The 24,759-nt window shown below is 39.5% G+C and overlaps 1 protein-coding gene across 1 annotated transcript; it reads left to right on the top strand.

Annotated features, from left to right (window-relative positions):
- The first annotated feature begins 756 nt into the window (after positions 1-756).
- On the top strand, positions 757-23,141 carry LOC115764078 (neuroendocrine convertase 2). Its single transcript, XM_030706927.1, has 12 exons — positions 757-1,441; positions 16,658-16,765; positions 17,250-17,520; positions 17,613-17,650; positions 19,132-19,208; positions 19,763-19,851; positions 20,312-20,487; positions 20,559-20,872; positions 20,945-21,178; positions 21,256-21,420; positions 21,480-21,597; positions 21,661-23,141. Exons 1-12 carry the CDS (start codon positions 1,193-1,195, stop codon positions 21,820-21,822), a joined length of 2,001 nt encoding a protein of 666 aa, XP_030562787.1. The 5' UTR covers positions 757-1,192; the 3' UTR covers positions 21,823-23,141.
- The last annotated feature ends 1,618 nt before the right edge of the window (positions 23,142-24,759 follow it).

Below are 24,759 nucleotides of genomic sequence, written 5' to 3' on the forward strand. Positions count from 1 at the left end.
CGCTCATTTAACGGCAGATTATGGCCAAATGAATGTGAATATGTAAACTTTTAAAGGGACGATAGCTCACAATCATAAATAAAGAAGGTTTAATGCGCGCTTTCGGCCGTAGCCCATTTCATTGGGGCTAAGGTCAAAGTTGAAGCTCTTTTCAGCTATTATACTCTTAAGACCCAATTCAAACGGCCATACATACACACATACATGCGTAAGCATATGAACATATACATATATGTGAGTGCGTGCGTATGTATTGCCTTTTGTGAAATGCAACGAATCTGGAACATAAAGTATGCTGCCATATGTTGACAATGCGCAGCATAAACCAATCGCAGCCGAGCAACAAGCCGAGCAATCGACAAAAAAAAAAAGAAAAAAAAGGAAAAAACAAAACAGAATAGGCGACAACAGTTAGCGCGGAGCCAGAGGAATAGGTATACAAGGAATACAAAAAAAACAGAAGCAGCGGGTCAACTAAATTGGTGACGTCTACAAGGCGCAAACCAAGCTGCAAAAGTAACAACAACAAAGCTGAAGTGAACAAAGAGCTTAAAGGAGCAGCCAGCTGGGCGTGCGAGCAGCACAGCACTAGCGCGACAAATGAAATGCACTCTGTGTGGGCGCCAACTGTTCAGGGGTGTGGGCGCTAGCAAAGCTTTCGTCGAGCTTTTCACAAATGCTTTCGTTAGCTGCCTTGCCGTTCGTATATTCATAATGGCGTCCACAACCGACGCAGGCAAACAGTTTTCAGCGCGCAACGCCAAAGTGAAGTTCGTGGCAGCGCATAACAAGCCGCTAATCGCAGCCACACAGCGCAGACAAAAATTAATTTTATAAAGCACAACTGCAGTAAGAAGAGACCAGAAATAATATTATAATAAATTGTCCAAGCAACGTTAAGGCTTACAAGTTTTATGTGTTGCCGGCCTTTAAAGGATTTCGAACGTACGAATTTTGCTGGTGGTCAGTGAAGCGCGGCCTTTATTTTTGACATTCCTTCTCGAAAGCCCACGTTTCCACCACTGAACCAACAAAAAGAGTGTGCACGAATTTGTGGCGCCAGCGTTGCCCCATCGTCGCAATTGTGAACTGAACAGCAAACAGACTCAAAAGGAAAATAGCAGAAAAAAATAAGCAAAGAAACACAACTAACAACAACAACAACAACAACTTGCAAGGCGAAACACGTGAAATGTTCATTGCGGCAGCTGCATGGAGCTTTGCTGCTTCATGGCGACTGCTCTGCATCGGGATGCTGGTGCTAGCGATGCTGCTGCCGCTGCTGATCGGCGAGGCCGACGCCGCTGCCAGCAGCGTCACCGGCGGCCTGGGTAATCAGGCCGTCTTCACCAGCTCATTTCTGGTGCGTTTCCGTCGGGGCGTTGACAATGACTTCGCCCACCAGGTGGCCGACAAGTATGGTTTCGACAATCTAGGACCGGTAAGTAACTAGTCAAGTACAGTGAATGCTCGCGTTAACTGACTCAAACCTAAAAAAAAAAAAACTCAATTACTATGCATGTGAATGAGAAAAAAAGCAATTAGTTAATTCTTTCTACAAATTTTACCGTTAAGGAAGTTGCTTGTCTTTTGCAAAGAGTATAAGAAACAGACAAGTCGAAAATATTAGCCGCATCAAGAAATGGCTGCTCAAGGGAGCTTTCACTGTACTCCTTACCTATTACAAAAGACCAGTTCGTCGTTTGCTGTGAAAAATCAATTATTCTATGTTCCGACGGCTCGTGCAGGTTTTCCGCCCAAAAGTGACAAGCAGCAGCAACAATAACAATAACAACAACAACAACAACAACAACAACAACGCGGTCTTCAAGGGCTGCTTTTTTAATTGTGGCTTCTTAAGTGGGTGTGTATGCGTCTGCATGTGTGCATGTGTGCATGTGTGCATGTGTACATGTGCATGTGTGCATGTGTGTGGATGGGCGCGTGCCCTGGCATACAAAACATTACAAAGTCTAAAGTCAGCTGCGGCTTTGGCCAACTTCCGGCTGCCACGCGGCAATTTTTCGTTGCATATCGTCTAGGCGCAACTTTTCAAACATTTCGTGTTGCATGTTGCATGTGGCAAATGGGCACAAGGCCAGCAACTGCAGCATGTAACTGTATGTAATAGCATACTATATATATATATATATATATAACATTTTTACATGTCGCTCTTGGTATTTATTTGCGCTGACAGCGCCAAAAATAGTACACAATGAGTCACAGGAATTGAATGATATCTCGCTGGCCGTCTGCTGCTGACAGCTATTGTGGTTGGCCCACTTGTTGCATATGCTGGTGGCAACATCAGCGACAACTCGACAACTCAACAGCTCGACAGCTCGAGTTGCAGCCTTATACTGGCCGAAAAATTAATTGGCCGGCATGTTGCCTTAATTAGGTAGCCGGGCCGTCAATAACATTATATCAGGGTCAACAATTGCGTCAATAAAGAAATATGAAGCAGGCGCCAAATCCAATTAGTTTATACGCTCTTCATTATTTATATAATGCTGATTTATGTGTAAGTTAATACGGTCGGACTTGTCCACGGCGTTGCCCTTGCTGCGCCCCATTCCGACGACCAGTTACCTGAGACACGCCATTCTCCTTGGCCCCACTCTGCTGCTAACATTTATTACCCATAGTTAGACGCAGCTGCAACTTGGCATCGTCTGGCTCTGATTGCAGGACAGCCACCTTAACAAGGTCATTACGTTGCACAATCCAATTCAGGGGAAGTGTTCACGTAAGGGAATTCCTTTGTGCCTCGAATTGCAAATTGGTCTTCATTTTATGCCAGACGAGAGCACCTGGAACTGCTCGAATTTTGGTTCTTAGGAAGAAAGAGTTATTTTTGATTTTAGGGCCATAAAAGCTTATAAAAAACACATAGTTTAGACTCTAGTTAGTGAGCTTGGTTAGTAACAAACCTTAAATCTGTTATTAAATACGAATTCGTATATTAATAATATCAATAAAAGTTTAGCAAATGTCATGAAGAACGCAAGAGATGCGATAATTTAATCTGTTCAAATTAAAAAAAAAGGACAAAATTCTTAACTTCAATATTTGTTTATTTCATAATGGAAAAAACCAAAATTCAATCCGGCCAATCCCATTCAGCCTGTCTTTTTGTTTACCATTCGTTTATAATGTTTATTTAAATTTTTTTTTATTTAAGAAAAGAGTTTTCGCACCACCCTCAAATAAATAAATCAGATATTGAGAGTATAATTGAAAATATACGTATATTCTATGGCATAATAAGATCTACTGCTGAAAATTTGCTCAAGATTGGTTGAGAAATATAATGAAAGCGGTTCAGGGTATTTCCTAGTCGGGCACACCCCACTAGAGCACTCTAATTTATGTTTGCAAGATATTCACTAGCCGCATTTATCGCCCATCTCTTGCATTCTTAATTACATTTGCTGTGACCTTTTTTTTATTATTATTGCTGCGAATTCTTGGAATTTTTAACAGAAAGAGTTGTGCTAGTTCTGGGCTAGGTCCTTGGCTTGTTTATAAGAATAACTAGACTAACCCACTCCACACATATCGCATTACTTTATAAAGGAATAGATGCTTATTGTAGGAAAGTGAAATAACGAACAAGAATAATGTTTGTAAAGCTTCTGTTAATTTTGAAAAAATACAAAATATATTCGACCAGTAACTTTTTGCCTTGGGCTTCTTACATATTGCAAACAAATATCATAACTGTATTGATTCGAGAGAGTATTATCTATATTTATTAGAAAATTGTTGGCATCTACCACATTTTGTTTATTTATTGAAACCAGCACAATGTGGAGTTCTATGATTCTATATTTGTAAAGTCCGAAATTGTATTTAAACTCTCGACAATCCATTCGCTCAGTTCAACCGCTCAAAAGTATGGCAAATATCGAATCTCTCAGTATCGATGTTGTCTTTACGGTTCCAAGATCAACACAAAACATACATCGCTTATTTTTTTATACATACATCAAACGTCCATACATCAATACATCATACGTTCTTTTCTTATTAAATATTTACTCCTTTAATTATCCAAACAACAAAGTTTATCGAGAGACCTTTATGTTTCCATTAATCAAGTAGCTGAGCGAAGCATTATTCAGCTCTCTCTCTCTCTCTCTCTCTCTTTCTCCCTTTCTCTTTCCATTTGCAACCTCCATTCTCCATTCTGTATGATTAAAAATGATTTCCCAAAACTCTGAATATCATTTTTTCTGGTTTTCCACATTTATATATTATATTTTTTGGTTACATTAGCACTTTTACCCTTGAATTTTAATTATTTGTTAACAAATATTTGTTAATTACTTAGCCCACATTATTTTTTGGGTTATCTTTTTATACCCTGTACCCACTGAAAGTGAATTAAAGAGTAATGAGTATGTGCAAATGTATGAAACAGGCAGAAGGTTTCACGTCGGCTACCATAAAGTATATATATATTCTTGATCAGGGCGACGAGCTGAGTCGATTAAGGCCTGCCCGTCTGTCCGTCTGACTGTATGTATGATTGCGTCGATCTGGGATAACCAAAGATATATAGATTATATAGCCAGAGGTAAATAGTATAATTTTGCACAGATTTAAATAAATATCCTAATTGAGTTTAAAATAAATTTGTTGTGAATTTCACGATTGAGGGAATTCAAAGCGTAGCAGCACGCTAAAATATTATATTGACTGAGGGTTAACAGAGTATTTTGTCGTCGAGCAGGCGCAACTACCTACGTCTTACTTTTTTCCTTGATCCCACAAATTCCTGTTACTTCTCACGCGATTTCTGTTTTAAGCACTTCACGCTGAAGCAGACCTGTGGGCGGTTTACTGGCATAATGCATACTTTGCACGGTCGCGGAAAATTCTATTTACAGCTCACTGCGTTTTGGTAGAACTTTTCCCGGCTTATGCGTCAGCTGCTTGTGATTATCCTTGCTGGGGGAAAAAAATGAGTTAATATGCACGAAACTTTCATTAAGCAAGAAGCGGATTGCATGAATCTCTTCTATTGTGTTGTACACAAGAAAAGTTGATTTAACAATTTCGATAACTCGACTCGTTTCCACGAACTCGATCAAATATAAATTCTCTGGCATTTTCGAAGCTCGATAACAAATTAGACAGCCGGAGTAATCAGATTACAGGGTATTCGCTAGTTGGCCACGCAATCTGTTAGCTTCACCCTGCTCTTTCAGTTATCAAATAAATGTGAGCAAATATTTTCTTTCCCGAGCAGATTTCCTGACATGCTGTGAAGTGCGCTTCTTCTGCCCCTTTTCTGCTTAATTTATTAATTTTAATGATTTTCATAACACTTTTGCATGCTACAAAATTATTCTTGGCATTTTGAACAATGGGTAAAACGATTTTTCGCTAATGCATTTTGTTCAGCGGATTAAAAAGTTATTAATTCCAAAGGCGCCAGTCATTAGGCAGTTATTTTTGTATATTAATTGATAGATTAGACTTTGAGAAATCTATTTTTAATGTTTATTAAAATTTCATAAATATTGTTCAACTGAGGACAGCTCATGAACTGTCCTTTGTACTCCCGTCCAGGATCATTGTGAAACCTTTGCATATAATGGGTAACCTTTCGGCCAAACTTAAATATAGACGGAAATTTAATTGAAAATTTGTGTTGAATGCGCATACGATTCGCTTCCGATGCTCGCAGCAGATAAACAGCAAAATTCCATCAGTACGCTTCGGGGGCGTGGGCCAATAAAATTGCCGTACATGTTGCCGAAAAATCTGTTGCTCTTACGTCAAACGCTATCTGCCAACAGAAATCACAAAAAATGCACGACAGGGCAACAAAACAATATATATACAAAAAACGGGAAAAAGGCAGCCTTAGAGGGAATAGGGAATAGGGTACATACACGGGCTGAGGCACACGCTTACGCTCGGTTGATTGCTCGAATCGATATTGCGTATACGCAGCGTATGTCAAACTGGCGCTGCCTGCCTTTGGGCTTTATTGCTTTCGTTGTTATGGCCTTATCAGCAATAAACTGTTAGTTTTGGCCAGTCAGCCAGTCAGATATACACTTACATATGTAAACCTCGATTAATATAATTGCAGATTGGAATTGAGTCTCACAATTTAAATATTTACATTCAAGTAAGCCAATTTCGTGCAGCTGGACGGTCAGCTCCCACGTAGCGTTACCCACGCATTTGCCGTATTTTACCTGGCTTGATTTTTTTTTGCCGAGCCGCCTTCTGCTCTTTATGGGCGCACAAATTCACGAAGTGCCGCCTGGTTAATGCCTCAAAGCGCCTTTCCTAACGTTTGTCTTTGGGCTGCCGCAAAGTTTTAACTAATGTGTGTGTGTGTATGTGTGTTGTCTTTTGTGTGTATTTTGTTCGTGCGGTGTGTGTGTAATAACTTTAAAAGCTAACAAAACGCAACAGGCTCAAGTCTGCCGTGGGCTGCTTGTTAGTAGGCACTGTGCCGCAAATCCTTGCACAAAGCGTTAAGATGCTGTTTACCAAACCATCCTAAGCCTTGACAACAGCATCAGCTTGTTGTTGTTTCCACGCCGATATAAGGCACTTATATAACACACACACACCATATATAAACTGGAATATAAAAAAATAACGCTGCACTTGATAATAGAAATTATTTGTCTGATGCGCAACAACTTCGGGCAGATATAAGCCGCTCAAATTGCCCTCAATTTGTCTATATATTTGGCCTGACTTCTCATATAACACGTTTGCTTCATAAAAGCAAATACTTCTGTTTAAATGTATTAGCAAAAATGTTGTAATTATTAGAAATATATTGCGCTGCCAAGAATATATACACATAGCAAATTGACAATTGAATTTGAACCTGTGAACTGCCACTTGGCTCGAAGCTTCGACATGGCACACTCATATGGCTGCGTTCTTGACCACAATTATTGTTCACTTCTTCGAAGTCGATCATCAGCTAATTAATATATATATATATTTCCATACAAGTACTTAATTTTAGACCGATCGTTCCTTGGCAGCAATATGTTAAAGTAGTCCGATCCAGACTGTTTGGACATATGTACGATAGTTTAAAACTGTAAACTTAGCCCTTATATAAAAAATAGCCGCATTTATAATCCATCGACCTGTCTCAAATGAAACAAATGAACAAAGATCTCTGAAAATGAGTTTGAGGCTAAACGGATGGAAAGCAAAAAAGTTTCCTACAAGTTGCTTGTTCTTATGGTCAGTCAGACATTCAGTCAATCAGTCAGTCAGTTACTCCGTCAGTCAGTTAGTCAGTCAAGGCAAACAGTTTCATATATATCATTAATTCAATGTTTCTTTGTATATCTAATACTTCTAACATATGCTGAAACTAAGCCCCGCCCGCAACTTTAGTTTCGTTGTGACAAGCTATATGAATTATAGATATTGTAATTAACTATAATTATTTTCCCAATGCCAATTGAAAAATTCAAAAGTCAGCATTGAACTTTTACCAATCGCATGTTTGGTAACAAAAAGTTGCAGCTGCGTGTAAAAGGATGAAACGGAAATCATGGAGAATATCCTGGACAACTTATTTGATACCCTTGCAGAGAAGTGTGCAAGGCTTTTAAGGGGACACATCAGACATATTCCTAAGGTATTTATATGCTTGACTTACAAAGGAAGCCGGAATAAGTTTAGATAGTCAGAGCAGCACATTTGTAAGGGAAGCGGCGAATATTGGCAGAAATCTTAATGAAACTAACTGCAATAATAAATCAAATAAATGTTTGCCATTATGTTAACTAAGTAGGATTTACGGACTATAAATATGATTTATAAATCTAAATAATTTACGGATTATAAATATGATTCATAGTCATAATTCGTAATCAGAATCAACAGCTGAGTAGACAAAAGCACTTCTGCTTGGCAAGTAGAACGGATCGATCGTAAAGAAGTTATTCCCAATCTGAGAAACATCTTCTTACTATATATCATATAGCTCCTTTATCTAGGCTGTATGAGCAGTATTTATATAAGGCATAATAGAATTGGGTTAGGGGAATCTGTTGTTCTATTGTACAAATTCGTTATATATAAAAATTAAAAAATTAGCATTAATAAGCGAGTCCTTATAATTATTTAAAGTTTGAAACCTAAATGAGGGCAGCATCATAATGTGCGCTTTAACTTTGTCAACGTAAAAAGTTTGTGGAATGTCAGCGCTCATTAAATATGCATAGCTGCACATTGCAGTCCATATTCTTGTTCATGCTCATAAATTATGCAACGTTCATTAGGTTTTTGCCCTGCATAATCAAGATGAAAGTATAGTATATATATATAATATAACTATCCGTATAGACAGCTTAAAGGTGGGCGGTGAGAAATGGCCAAATGACGCAGAGGTATGACAGAGGCAAATTTATATTATTTATTTGGGATGTGGCTGTGGAGAAAACGCATTAGCTTCAACTAGAGCTTCGGTTTCACTTTGTGGGCTGTTTTCGTTTCATTTATTATGCGAAATGAAAAAGGACTTTACAAATGTTGCGGCCTCTTCCCTGCCAGCTCCGCAAATTAACGGCAAGGACGTTTGCTGGCAATTTGTAACTCAAGCCAAACATATGTTGGCAAATAAAAGACAAACAAAGGACTTGCACGTCGGGCAAACAGAGACGAAGTCGCACATGCCTGGATAAGGTTATGCTAGAAATCTGAAAATATAAGAACCGCAGGCACAAAAACATCACACATATACACGCACACATGCACACACCCACACACCCGCACACCCAAGCACACTGAAAAGAATATCACGTATACGCAGCGTTGTGGCCCGAGTCGATGTGAATTCGTATGTGTATATATATTTATTTTTAGAATCGTGATGCGGTGCAGTCTAAGCTAGACACGAGCTATGTTCAATACTTAATATAAATTGGTTTTTGTCCAGACTTTTTTTTTATTTATATGGCTGCGGGCATTATCTATATATTAAAGTTTGTTAGATAAGAAAGTAGTTTGTGCTAATATTAAATTTATTTGGCATTGTCTTCACACATAAAGCACTCTTTTACTTTGAGAAAAGTCGTTTAGTTTTGAATTAAATTCATGAATGCAAAATGTATGTATATATAAGTGGAACTTACCTGTGCTTCACACACACACACTCACACACAACCTAACACAGCTTGCTCCTTGTGCGCGCCTAAACCTTTTACTCCTGGCCCATTTGTGCCTTACGACCAACAGTTGGCAAACTTTGATGAAAAAGCCAACTTTTGGCAAATATTTGCAAGCTTCTCGTTAGCATGTGAGGTATCATATTATGCGAACAACCCCCCTGGTCCACTGGATATGCCCGTATTATTTTAAGTTATTTGAATATATATATGCATACAAATGTGTCTTAATGCAAACTTTATGTCTCAGGCTGGGCGTTAATTTGGCACTAATGTGCGTCTATTAAGAAGTTTTTGGATCATTATCTGCTAATTACCAGCAAAGCGAACAAACTATTTTTAAGATTTTTGACAATTTAATCAAGGTCCTTAATTTGTGCGGCCTTTTTATGCTTGATTTTTATCACAACCATGAATTGAAACATTTGATTTGGCGTTTGCGAGTTATAAAATTCATTTAAATTACTTGTGAAATATTAAAATCGATCATATTTACATGTTTCTTGCAAATTCCTGTGCAACACTTTACTTAAAATTAGTCAAGTTAGGTGAGTTAGTCAGGCTAGACTTGGGATGCTGTAATATTTTAGTCAAAGGCCAGATTAACACCTCTTTCTTAGGTTATGTTAATGTATTATTATTGGGATCTGTCGCTTTTAAAGATAAATTCATATGTAGTATATACCACCGAGCTTATATGAGTCAGATAGTGTCATCATATATTAACGTATATCTAACATATTTCATAGTCTTTAAGCGTATAACCGCATTTGCAGTGATGTATTGCTAATGCTATCAATCAAACATCAAGTTAAATGTATTTCTGATTACTTTAACTACCGAGAAATATGCATTTCAAAGAATTCAAAATATATGTATATATTCTATTTTAGAAGCTATATGTCAAGTTTGGTGACTCTAGCTCTTATTATTTACCAAAATTGGCCAAAAAACAGGATATCGATATCGATTTTTATCGATTGCTTGGAAACGGACTAAGTTATCGATTATCGGAAACAAACTTGATCTGCGCGGGAACTAGGAGCACCTACATCTAAAATCTCTCTAGCTCTTATAGGTTCTGAGATCCTTGCGTTCATACATACCGACGGACGGACGGACGGACAGACAGACGGACATGGCTAGATCTACTCGGTTATTGATGCTGATCAAGAATATATATACTTTATGGGGTCGGAGATGCTTCCTTCTGCCTGTTACATACATTTGGATTTTGCACAAATACAATATACCCTTATACCCATTTTTATGGGTTCAGGGTATAAAAATTGTGAGATTTATAGATGTAAAAAATTTGTGAGTGAAATTAAATTCCAACGAAATTATTTTTTTCATTCAAAGAAATAAACTTCTTTTCCCTTATATATATTTATATATCAAGATAAATAGATAGATTAGATAAATAAATAAATAGATTAATAGATACACTTGGCCCAGGATACTTTGTAGACCGACTCAATGCTTTTGTCCTTTTATAAACGGCTCCGCCATTGCAAAGCGAGTGTGTGCTGGTCTTGAAGTAAATGTAATTGCTGAAAATTGTAAATTATATTTAAGACATTTCACTTTACGAAGAACACGGTACTCTGGAAATGTCAGAGGGCAGACGAAAAAGTTTTGCTTCAGCATGCGGGTAATTACATTTCAATGTAATTGTTTGGGGCACAGGACACATGAAAAAAAAAAACAGAAAATAAGATAAAATCATTAAATTTCATTAGCCAGCAGGCGACTGGAGTGCTGCATGGAATGCGCTCTTAATTGTAAGGCCCGCCTGTTTGTGCTGATGTCGTAGAAAATCACGCATACGCAGCATGCGCCGAACAGCATGTCAATGTCAACAGTGGGCCAGATAATTATTTTGCTTTGCTAGCGGGAATGTTGTCTTTGCTCCAAATAGCAAACGGACTTATAAGATTATGATGGCCCGGCCCGGCCAGCTTCGCCTCGCACGCGTCTGACCTCGCTCTGTTCCTATTCAGTGTGTCTATCGATTTCTGCTTGGCCCGGCCCGGCCTGGCCTGGCCTTTGGGTTGGCTTATAGCTATGCAACCCACTCGCGAAATGAGTTTCTTTTTGCCATGTTAAGCATTTACTTACTTTCAAGTCACAACTTTTAATTAAAAGTCGCCCCATTTCGTTTGGCTGTCATGACAACCACTTGTTGTGCTATTTAGCTAATTGCATGTCACGTTCAGCCCTTGTTGCAACAGCGACTGCAATGACAACTCGGCTGCTCATATTCATGCAATTTAAACTTACAGCCATGCATAACTTTTCAATTATTTTGGCCCTACTTCTCACATGCCAACTCGTTAGCAGCTAACGCGCCCAAGCCGAGGCCAACAAATCAAAGCTATACCAGCCTGACCAGACCCGGCACAACGAATGGCACATGCCAAAAGCCTCAATCAAAGCCTATTAGCCATGACTGCTGTTTGTCTTCGCTTTCGCGCTGTGTATCCTGATGAATTATTCAGCAGTTCGTGGCATTCATTTGCATTTCTCTCATTTACCACCTGTCTGACGCACACTTATATACATATATATACTTACACAACTTCACCATTACGTTTCTGCGAAATTTACATGCCTTTTATTGCCGCCTGGGTGTGTGTATAGAGCTTACGCAGCCGGCAATCAATATTTCTCTGCTTGCATTATTTGCCACAATTTCAGCTGGTCGCATATGCTGAAGGTTTTTAAATTAAATTTCAGACATCCCAAATGCCAACAGAAGGTGACTTTGATGCTCACCTGATTTTGCACTTGGCTACCTTTGCCCATAAAGCATGCAAATATCAAATAGGTAAAAATGTGCTGCCCTTGTGGTTGACTGATTAGCTGGAATCGAATTGCCTGCTTTTATTTGCTGCAACTTATTGCTGCAATAAAAATCTACAAATGCAATAAAAATGCAATTGACGTACGTGCCTAGATATGTAGAAAAAAAAAAAACTGTGCAAACAAAATTGATTTGATGCATTTCTATTTCTTTTCTCTGAGGCATCATTTTTGCTACTGATTTATTGAAAATATATATAACACACATATATATAAATCAGTTTTTGCAGGGTCTTCTTTTTGAAATAGTTGCTTAATACCTATAAAGCCTTAGATGTATTAAGAAGGTTTGCTTAACAAAAGTAAGCATAAATTTTCTCAGGTTTTCAACCATCAGAAAATATTTATTTGACAGCAGTTGTAGTTGTTCTCAATTTAAAGTTTTGCAGCCGTTTGAGATAAACTTTTTGCAATTTGCCAACTTTTTGGTAGAGCAGCGGAAGCCTTCCAGCTTACGATTCGGATTACTTTTAATAACCACCTTTAGCTAGCTTTGAAACCTAAAGAACATTTAATAGTAAAAGCTATATATAAAATGTTTAACGCACACAATTATATACGCTTATCCGTTTGGTATTTGCTGCAAAGAGTTCTATTATCAGCTTGCATGGAGCTCGTATCTATCTGTTTGTGTGTGATATGCGTGTATTTGAGTACATAACACTTGCCTTGCGCATGGCAGTAGTCATTTGCACAAATGCCATTAGATTGTTAGAAATGTAGTTGGCTACTGATAATGTGACACGCACTGATAAAGTGCGGCTAATAGTGACAGGCACTGAGCCAGTGGAAGTGGCTGGCAAAGTTTGACAAATGGATTTTACTTTAGCTGTCGAATATAAATAGCTTGAGATAATGCCAAAGCTTATTATGTAATAAGAATGTTCGCGATTGCGGGCTGCAGCAAAAAGTGTTGCCTACTTTTCTGCTGCCGATGAAGACTTAGCCAATTAATGGGAATACATAAGAGCTAAACGCAAATCTCATTTCTTATGCACACACTTATAGCTTAACTATTTATAGTTGAATTTAATGCACAATACCTTGCAGTTAGCTGGCCTTGAAAGGGATTCCGCGAATTAGAACCGCGAACACATTTAGAGCTAATGGAGTGTCCTATCAGCTAAAATGCACAAAGGCTTGTGCATATTGTTGTCGGCTTTAATCCTTTGTTGACTTATTTAAGCTTGTAGCTAAACAAAAGACCACCACCTGCCATGCGTGGCTGTCTGCAGGGATATCAGAATCGCATAAACAAACTGCCATACACACACACGCATGTATGTGCATGTGTGCATGCATGTGTGACATGCATCAACAATGCAGCTGTTGCTTTTGTTAGCCGGAGCTTATATTGTTGGTTGGCGGTACCTTCTGTTGTTTTCTGCTCTCGCGCTGGGTAAAAATCCATATATTTGTGATCCTGACAGCGTTTGAGAGATGACATGTCACATGCTACACGCGTCGCCGCCCACTCTGCGGTCGTGCCCTGATGTAACTACTCCGCCTTTGCCCTGTTTTCTGGGCATATGCAAATTAATATACTGCTCAACTGAGTGCGCGGGGGGGGTGCTGGACGCAACAAGTGACGCTGACAATGGCGACGACTGCGACGCCTCCGCCTGCTGTTGCCTGCGCACACATTAAGTTATAAACTATGAGCTACGATATATTCAACTTATTGTAGACGCCATTTTGGCAATCGAGGCGCACACTTTCCACAAAGAGACATACAGACACAAATGTTGCTAAATGTGCGTGGGTGTTGCTTGGGCTTAAGCGTCTCACACGAAGCGCTGCCTCGGGGTCGAGGCGGGGTCACATGCCGCATGCCACATGCCACATGAAGTGTCTGCTCGCCTAGTCTGACTTTGCTTTGGCTTGTGCTGCTGCTGCTGCTGCTGCTGCTGGCTGATGTCCGCGTTATCGCCTGCTGTGACACATTATATTTATAATACGTTGTGTACTACACACAAGCACACACATACACACACACACACACACACACACACACACTCGCACACACACACACGCATAGAGACAATGACTACACCGAGTGCTGTTGTCTTTGTGTGCTATGTGGCTATTTTTATTTAGCTCAATCCACTCCAAGCTCGGGCATCAAGTTTATTTATTTACTTAATTTTTTTTTTTGCGCTGCCATATGTTTCATTTATTAGGAATAATGCAAAAATTATACCGAACTTCTAAAAATATGCCCGCAATTTAGCCACATGTGGCTGCTGGGATTAGTTTGCTTGCCTTATTAATTTATATGAGGCGCGCTATGTTTATATTATCTTTCGCTGCCTCAAACCCCTTAGTTGGTCGTCACCTCATTTAAATGGCAAACCAGCAGCACAGCACTGAAAGCTGGCCAGCTGTTGCATTACCCAGCGTACTTAACGCACAAATTAACATCGCATAAAAATAGACAAGAACCCTCAATCCTCAACCCGCACCGCACCCAAGAGAAGCTCTAGGTTATTGACAAGCTGACACTGGTTTCCGATTGACAAACCTCAATAAAAAGCGCTGCTGAGCAGCCGGCAACTGTGTCCCCTTAATTTGGTCTAAGTAAACTAAAATCGAGCTGCGGCTTCTGTCTCGCGTATCCCGTTTGGACCCTGGACACCAGCCTGGTGCCAAAAATTTCATGAATAATAAGTGAAGCATTTGCTGGCAAACATTTCAAATGTCCCTTTAAGTTCATTGCCAACGATTTCTATTTACAAAATGCTGTACATTTGAGAAGGGCTTGTGTTAAAAGCAAAGATAATTACAATTTAATAGCTCGTTTAATTTTGTGTCTTCGTCTAAATTTAAAATATACTCCTTCATTCATGCCCCGCACACATTAAATTTGTGGGTAAATGGATAAAATTGATTAAACTTGGCTTGGCTTTCTAAAATTTCGTTGACCCTTCTATGCGATTTTCAAGGCCTTTTGGCTTTCTTTCTATGTATTTTTCTATATTAATTATGTTACATGTTAATGTCTGGGTAGAGCATGGAGCAAGCCTTGACTTATGTTTCAGCTGTTGGTTACCAATATTATTCTCTTAAATTTTCAGTTGGTTAGCTTAAATTGAAACCTGTAAAAAGCGTTTAATATTCAAATGCAAAGCCTTTTTTGGGTAGCTGATGAGTCGACAAAAGAAGACTCCTTCATCAGGCACAATCCCTTTGCAATTTGCATCTAGGGCCTCAGGATACTTTGTGGCATAACTCTGCATAAACCCATGTTGCTTAAACACTGACAGCTGCTCAGGTTATAAAAAGTACGTTTCTTAAAATAGACACGGTTGAAAGTCGAAGTTGGTTTTTAGCTGCCATTCTATATATAAAAACGCGTTGGCAGCATGGCAGTTCTTTGTTGTCAAACATAGCTATACGACCGCGCAATAGTTGTGATAGTCTCTGGCAAAGAAGATGACCCCAAGGCAACTGCTAATTATTCACAATCTGCGAGTGAAAGGATAACACAAAGGCTGCGCAGCCCTGAGCTGCTCAACAGCTGTCCAAGCTGTGGCCAAGTTTCCAATTCCAGTCGACAAGTCTGGTCAAAAGGAAGGCATTGCCAGCATAACTTTCACTCGCTGTCTATCTTGAAAAGCAACACGAGTCACGGGGGATTGTGTACGAGGGAAGAGTCATACATAGACATATGCGACTCTGTGGTCACATTTGTGATAATATATATATATATATATATATATATATATATATATATATATTATTAATAAATATCTGTCTGTAAATATATATTATCCTGACGGATTGACTGACGGACAAAACTTAGTCTCTGACTCGCATTGAGAGGCTTTTGGCCATATATGTAATATATATTTTGCTCCCTGCAGTTTCCAGGCTAAAGTATTAATTGTACATGCATACTAAATAGATTCGGATGCAGAGGAGTATGCTCAACTCTCTCCTGCTGAGTTTGATAAGGAACATTATTCGATTGCCTGATATCAGATAGATATCATGTGACCTGAACTTTGGACAAGTAAATTGTAGGCTTTTATTACTGTGTTGCGTAAAAATGGTCGGTTAATCGGGGCGTTGTTGTTGAGCAAAGTCAAAGTTTTTGGGTGCTGACGTGCTTTAGAGGGGTCACATCGGGAACTTGGGGACAGCAGCTGGGGGGCCCGGCACATGAGAGAAATGTGCGTAACTCGATATGCTGTTTATTGGAATTACAGTGAGCGAAAATGGAAAATTACTAGTGCAACTAGAGCGGGCCCGGGCAATGGTGTGAACTCTCAATTTACCAAAGCTTAGCCAAGGACGAAGGCTAATATACGTAATGATGATGATGATTTGTTGTTGTTGCTGCTGATGATGATGATGCTGTGAAGATGATGCCCATGACTGGCAATTTAAAACGCAATTATGGGCACGCACAGCACATAGCTACTCCCAGTATGTGCGTTAATATGAGAGTAGTCGGAGAATAGCCAGCTAAAGTCAATTATGGCTCAATTATGGCTGACGCAGCTGACGCAGCGAGCGCCAAGTACAAGTGAGGGGAATTAATGTGTTAAGCTCAATTAGAATAAGAGTGTGGTGGCACGCATCTAATGAAATGCTATTCTACTTTTCTTTTACAGCTGGCAGGCGCCGATGGACACGAGTATCATTTCAAGCACAGGACACTACCGCACGCCCGTTCACGTCGCAGCCTGACGCACACGCGTGCCCTTAAGAGTCATCCCTCGGTGAGTATTGCTGTGAATTTCTCGACAGCTCGACAGTTTTAGCCATGTCACTGGTTTTTCTATGCTTCCGCCACAAAATGTCAAAGTTTACGCTTCCGCTGGCAGCTCGGCAATCAGTCGGCAAATTGTATTCAACCATATTGCATTGCATTCCAATTGGCAGCGTGTCCTTTCGTCCGTTACGTGCCAGTGGGCCAATGCCGATAATTACTATTCAAAATGCAACAGTCTACTGGCAAACAGTCTACGCACAATGGCATATGCAAATGCGAATTGGTTTTGTTTCGTTTTGTTTGCCTGTCTGCAACCAGATTCTCAGTCCGAGCCCGCACTTCGAATCGAATTTCACCATGTTTGAAATTAACATTTCCGAGTAACACGTATGCATAACCCACACAAGGGGACGAGTGAAGGCCTTGAGACAGCCGTTGACAGCTAGCATTTTGATATTGATACATTTTTACCGCTTGAAACAATTCAATAGGTACACACGGCCGTTCAGCAGCCGGGCTTTAGGCGTGTCAAGCGCGGGCTGCGACCTGCGATTCCTGCCATTCATGGTCTCCACTATGCAGCTACGCTGGGCGAACCGAATAGCGTTGATGTGGAGCCCACAGATCCCTACTTTCCCATGCAATGGTACCTGAAGAATACCGGACAAAATGGCGGCAAAGTGCGATTGGATCTTAATGTGCAGGCCGCCTGGGCGCAGGGTATTACCGGCAAGAACGTGACCACGGCCATTATGGATGACGGTAAGCGACATGACTGAAGAAGAAGATGATAACTCAAATGTAACTGCCTTAATACAAACATCATTTCAATTTCAATTCCATCCACTGTGCAGGCGTGGACTACATGCATCCGGACCTGAAATTCAATTATGTAAGTAATTGCGTATTCTCGTAAATATCGTACTCGAAAAAGTAACGCAATACGCATCCCTCTGTGCTGTTGCCCTTCGAAATTATATTTGCTGAGTGCTATGGTCAAATGGCCACAACGAAAAACCAATTTGTGGATCGCCCTTAGTCGCGCAGTGGGGAATTAGTTCAACTGGCCGCAGTTATCAGTTTCCCAGTTTGCCAACGGCTGCAACTAAAATCGATATGCAAACTTTATTAAAATGCCAATCTGATTACATTTCATTGAAAGTTCGATTTAATGCGCTCGAGAGGAGTCGGCAACGGATACAATTACAAAATAGCGAATAGAGGAGGAGTAAAGGCTTGATCAATGCGTGCAGACAAAATATTGTTGGGGCCTTTAAGTTGAATGTGTACTGTAACTGTCCAAGCACGAAACAATTAGGTACACGAGAGGAATGCGAATCCTTTCTTTAATACTTATTACAGTAGTTATGTGATACAAATGGCTTTTCCGACTGTGAATGATATTTTGTTCATCGTCATCAGCAGCCAAGTCGATTTAGCTGTGTTCGTCTGTCTGCGTGTCCATCCATCTCTTCGTATGAATATATTACTGCGTATTTAATATAATAATATTTAATATTTGAAGATTTGAATGTAGATTTTCACATGGCATAGATAGATCGAGCTTGTTTTAGATCATTGGCTACGGGGAATATGCTGCCTGCTCAAGTATAACACAAAGATTATTAGTCTGATATATCCTGGCTGACGGTGTGTTACAATTTTCAGGCTCTCATTTTTTAATGTCGTCCAAAAGCCTTACTTACAAATGCTGATAATTGTCTTCAAAGAGTGTTTGTTAACTTTCCCTATTTTTAAGAAATCAATAAAAATTAATATCTCGAAACTTATAGCAGCATGCAGACTAAGGTAGTCAAGGTATACACATATCCAAAATGTTTGCCTTTGTGCATACCCCTAAATACCCTAAATAGTAAAAACAAATTTTTGTAGCTATAGCCTAGTTATTCAAAAATATTTCGATTTTTATGCGCCGAAAATTATAGAAATATCGAACATTATAACAAAGTAGGATTTATTGCAAGCCGATGGGAGAATTGGGTACTGTATCTCTAGGTACAGGGTATCTGCAAGCAAAGTGCTTCTTATAAGCACAGTTCTATTTTATGAATATCTACGAAACGTTGAACGTATTTGTATCGCATATAATGGAATATGAATGTTGATTATGCGGAAACTTATAGTGCTGTCCTGGCATGATAGAGTGCACGATTCAAGTGCTTTGCCAAATGAGACATCAAATTGTAATTAACTTTAATAGGCAGCTAACAGGCAGCTTTATTTGGCAGCTTATGTGTTGATGAGACATAAAAATGCACTTAAAACTCACACCAAATCAACTATTTTGCCCGTGTGAGCGCCATATACCCGTCTCTCTCTTACGCCTCTCACACCTCTTACTCACTCTTGCAGAACGCCGAGGCGAGCTACGACTTTAGCAGCAATGATGCATTCCCCTATCCGCGCTACACTGACGATTGGTTTAACAGGTAAGTTGTGCCGGGAGCCGAGCTCCTTTGCGACTTATACCCATAAGCATCTTGACAATGGGTTGGGGTAACCAAAGCCTGGCGGCGAATGGCAATGATGTAGCCGTAAAATACTTTTCAGTTGCCAGCTTGGCATTTCGAATTTCAATTATGCAGAGTCAGCAGCTGTGCATAAAAAAGAAAATTTCAAAACAATTCGCAAACAATTTTTATACGTTTTCACTTTTATATTTCCTGTGCTTCCCTTTTCTTTGTTTTTTTTTTTTTTGTTAATTGTTTGTTTTGTTCTTGCCGCTGCGCATTTTGTTATTTGAATTGGCATTCGAGTTGACATCCGAGGGTATTTCGCTGAAGTTCTTGTTTGCTTTAGCAGCAGTTGTGTGCTTATCACATTTATTACATGGGCGGAAAGCCCCTTACCGCTAAGCCCTCGACACAGGCGCGCACCCAAATGCCGCGAATCTGACTAACATATTTATGACATGGTCACCCCGTTGGTCACCCTCTCTCACCCACTCTCCCCCTCTCTACCACTCTTTTACTCTTTTCCGCAGCCATGGAACTCGCTGTGCTGGCGAAGTGGCTGCTGCCAGAGATAATGGAATTTGCGGCGTGGGCGTTGCCTATGACAGCAAAATCGCAGGTAAGTGGATTTGGCAAGAAGCAATTACAGTACACAGGTTACACAGTGAAAAGGAAAGGAGCAGAGCTGGCGCTGGCGTTAATTGTGTGACTTCTAAGCTTTAACTACAAGTATTGCAACACGTATACGCCACGTGAGCCAAGTACAATTCAGCTCGCAAAAATGTGGAAAAATCAAGTGCTGTGGTAGAACATGCCACAAGTGGGCGGGCACATAAATCGGCACGAATCTTATCTGTCAGTTTTAGGGCACAAGTGGGAAAAATCATGTGAAAAATCGGAAATATTCAATAATCGCACACATTGCGTGCAGTTTATTTCATATTTTTTACGATTGCCATAAATCGCTTGTAGTAAAAGTCCAAAATGCAGCGACTAGCAACAGTTGGCGGGCTTTCAAATAAAACACTATGGCCATTGATTTATAATTACGGGCATTAAAACTAATGGATATCCAACAGGCATACGCATGCTGGATCAGCCCTATATGACGGACCTAATCGAAGCCAACTCAATGGGCCACGAGCCGCACAAAATACATATATACAGCGCCTCCTGGGGTCCCACAGATGATGGCAAGACGGTGGACGGGCCGCGCAATGCCACCATGCGCGCCATTGTCCAGGGTGTCAATGAGGTAACAGTTACTTTGGATTTAGCTTAAGCTGTTCGGGATGTTAATCGTCGTTAATTTCTGGCCACCCGTAGGGACGCAATGGTTTGGGCAACATCTATGTGTGGGCGTCGGGCGATGGCGGCGAGGAGGATGATTGCAACTGCGATGGCTATGCCGCCTCCATGTGGACGATATCCATTAACAGTGCCATCAACGATGGCCAGAATGCGCATTACGATGAAAGCTGCAGCTCGACGCTGGCATCCACGTTCAGCAATGGTGCCAAGGATCCCAACACTGGCGTTGCCACCACCGACCTCTATGGCAAATGTACGACCACCCATTCGGGCACCAGCGCCGCGGCACCCGAGGCAGCTGGCGTCTTTGCGCTGGCCTTGGAGGCAAAGTGAGTACTGGGCGCTCTGCTCTGATTTCTAACATCAATTTATGCTAATCTCAATTGCAATTTGGCAAACAGCCCTCAGCTGACTTGGCGCGACATCCAGCATCTGACTGTGCTAACATCGAAGCGCAATTCCCTGTTCGATGCCAAGAACCGATTCTACTGGACTATGAACGGCGTCGGACTGGAGTTCAATCACCTCTTTGGGTTCGGTGTGCTCGATGCGGGCGCCATGGTGACCCTGGCCAAGCAGTGGCACTCGGTGCCAGCACGCTATCACTGTGAGGCCGGCGAGATTAACAGCGCTCAGTAAGTGCACGGAATGGGTTAACATAGTTTTTGTGTTTTTGTCGATACAGCTAAGTCCTGACTGTTTTATTTTGTAGGCCAATTATAATGGGTCGCTCGCTGTTCTGGGAAATCAAAACGGATGCCTGCAAGGGCACCGACACGGAAGTGAATTATTTGGAGCACGTGCAGGCGGTCATCACGGCAAATGCTTCGCGACGCGGCGACCTCGAACTGTTCCTCACCTCGCCAATGGGCACCAAGTAAGTGTGTCTCTATATGAATTAAAGTCAACCCAACCCTTCATAATTGTCTTTGTTAGGTCCATGATTCTGTCACGACGCGCCAATGATGATGATCATCGCGACGGTTTCACCAAATGGCCCTTCATGACCACACACTCCTGGGGCGAGTATCCGCAGGGTACATGGAAATTGGAGGTAAGCTACTCTATATATATATGAGACAAGGTCGTGATTCAATATACTTATATACTTGTCCAGGCACGCTTCAATTCGGCTCAAACGCGACATGGACATCTGATGGAATGGTCGCTGGTGCTGCACGGCACTAAGGAGGCACCTTATCGCACACTGTCGCCATCGTCGCCCCACTCAAAGTTGGCCATCGTTAAGAAGGCGCACGAGGAGAAGAAGATGAAGTAAGCGATGTCCGCGTGTCCGTGAGCAACGTCGTCCATTGGTCATCCTGGCTTTTATCATTGAGTTTAGTATAGAGTGCAGAGAAATGTGCTGGCTGTGTTTTGTTTTAAATGGGATTGATTGAGAATTAATTTATATTTTATAGAATTGAGTTATGTGTACAACATTCATTTTGATTTTAAGCGAAATGTCAACTGAACTCAAAGTTCAGTTCACTTTCAATTTGACGGATTTCCAATATTTTTCTTAGTTAACTAATTTGATGAGTTATTAACTAATTAAGCACCCAGGGTGTCAATTTCTCCTTTGAGTTTCCAATAATACGAATTTGTGGTCTTTTTAAAGCGCACATTATATTTTTCAGTCGAATGCAAAATATATTTTCAAAAACCTCAAATTTCGAAAACCAAAAAAAAAAAAAAAGAAAACCTAGTTGAAACGTAGCAAAAGATACAAATCCGTAGTAACTATCAAAGATTCGAAACAGGTATAGCATATGTGTATTGCGGTAGTTTTTGAGCGACAGAGCGAGGGAATCATTGAGTACACAAAACTAAACTCCATAACAAAAACAAAAATAAAATAAAATAATATAAAATGTCTTGTAAATGTACTATATCTAACTATATGTATGCATACATACCTTATGTTTAACTGTGTCCTATGCCCTTAGACTATAAACAATAATATAGCTTCAATATTTTGAAAGCTATTATAATTTCTCAAATGTTGAACTTTATAATGTGGATAAAGTTCAAGCTGCAGACCGCTTCCAAACATCTCTCTATAAGTATGTTCTATCTATGATTTATATTTATATTTATGTCTGTATTTGCAATTTTCTTTTTCTGTTCGTGCATGTAAATTGCATACGAAGTTTTTAGTTTCTTTCGGGGGCCAAAAATAATAATAACGAGCGTAAAAACAGTTTATATTATAAACATTATAAAACATATAGAAATATATATACTATATAGAAAAGGGAGCATGCTATTTATGGAAGAAGAAGCTAAATGATTAATGATATATATAAAGTACAAGTGCAGAACGTTTGAATGTGTAACAACCGAGATGATTTGTTTAGTATACAACAAATATATAAATTCATTAAAGGACATTGTTAAAGTTCATGGGTTAAAGTGCAAAGAAATGATATATATATATATATACATATATACATACACACATAATTAAATATATGCAGTACATTAAATGTGTAATTATTAACCAAAAGCGATGTTGAGCAAACATAAATTGAGGCATTAATATTATACACAGGACAGTGGCTATATATATATAGTACTTATATATACACACACATATATATATATATATATATATATTTAAATGTATAAAATATATATACACGCATATACACATATATATCATCAGAATAAATAACTTATATTGATGTAAAGTTACTTTGATGTTGTAGATACTAAATTACACACAAATACACGTAAATGAAGTTGCAAAAATATTTAATGTCTAGCATAGATGTTAAACACACTGAAAATAGATATTTTCGAGAATTATTTATGATTTGCCATTGATCAAATGCTTTTGTTAATTATTAATTATTATTATCATTATTATTGGCTTCGTTGATGCTCCTGTAATGGGCAAGGAAAATAAATCAATTTCATTTTGTAAATAAAAGTTGGAAAACGGCCTAAGCAGAATTTTGATTTCTCATCAGCCGGAAATTACAGATTGCTTGAGGGCCTCACACATACACATGCTCGTTCTCTGTCTGATAGAGAGTGAAAGAGAGAGAGAGAGAGAGAGAGAGAGAGAGAGAGAGAGAGAGAGAGAGAGAGAGAGAGAGAGAGAGGAGAGAGAGAGAGGAGAGAGATACAAGCTTTCGAAAAGCTTTATTTAGTAGCTGCGGCGCGAACCTGCACATCAAAACTCTACAAAAGCTTCACCAAAAGCTTCTACTTGAATTGAAAACATTTTCCCAACACTGTTTTCAAAAGTCTACAAACTTTTCAACTTTTGGCACTACTCAAACAATCACAAGGTTCAATTAGTTTTACCAGCTAGGAACACACATATTGAACCTCTCCTTGCTGTTGTATGCGCAGGTGAGTGTTTGTGTTCCATGGCCAAAGTCAATTAATTATGCAGTACTAATTTAGCTACTTGGCTACCTACAGGACATGCAGTCAAAATATAATTAATTAAAGCCAATTAATATGCCACAACAAGCTTGTAATATGCTGCTGAACAGAACTCAGGTAAAGGCAGTAAAAGCAAGTGCCACGTTGCCCACGAAATTGAATTAAGCAGGTGTGCTAGAAATGTCAATTGTATTGTTCAATTGTTGACTTTTCCAATTAAGTTCACTAATTATATTTAATATATAATAACTAGGACTGAGTCGATAATAAGCAAAAGTGCTAGAAGAAATGTTACCAAGTTTCCTTAAAGAACATATACAAATATGAACTCGAAAAGGACGATCTATTTCTCATATCGAAAATTAAAATTGACAAGATAAAAAATAGCTCTCGAGCTTTTTTTTGACTCCATGTCATCTGGAATTTAAGGATTGTGTGTACCTCTCGACTTATCGACGGATTCTTAACTTTCACAGAAGAAAAAAGCCATAAAAAAGAGCTAGTTTAGTTTGACAGAAAGATAAGGGGTAACTTTTTCTGCCTTTCAATATCATTCAACTAGTGAAAATTAGAAAATCCAAGTCCAGGAAAATCAAGAGAAAAAGGATTGAATAACTTTACATTTAAAAAGCATTCTAATTTGCAGCACTTTGATATCGGAGCTAAATTTAATGTGAATTAAATTCAAAATCTGTGTCTAAGCTTACAACTTAGCTTATAATGTGATATACTCTTATTGGAGGCGTAAGTGGGCGTGCCAAAGTTTTCGTTGCAGGAAATGTTTATTAACTATAAATTGCGTAACGCAAAAGACGCC

This window comes from Drosophila novamexicana, unplaced genomic scaffold, assembly GCF_003285875.2.
Source record: "Drosophila novamexicana strain 15010-1031.04,08,12 unplaced genomic scaffold, DnovRS2.1 tig00000817-arrow-arrow-pilon, whole genome shotgun sequence".
Lineage (NCBI taxonomy): Eukaryota > Metazoa > Arthropoda > Insecta > Diptera > Drosophilidae > Drosophila > Drosophila novamexicana.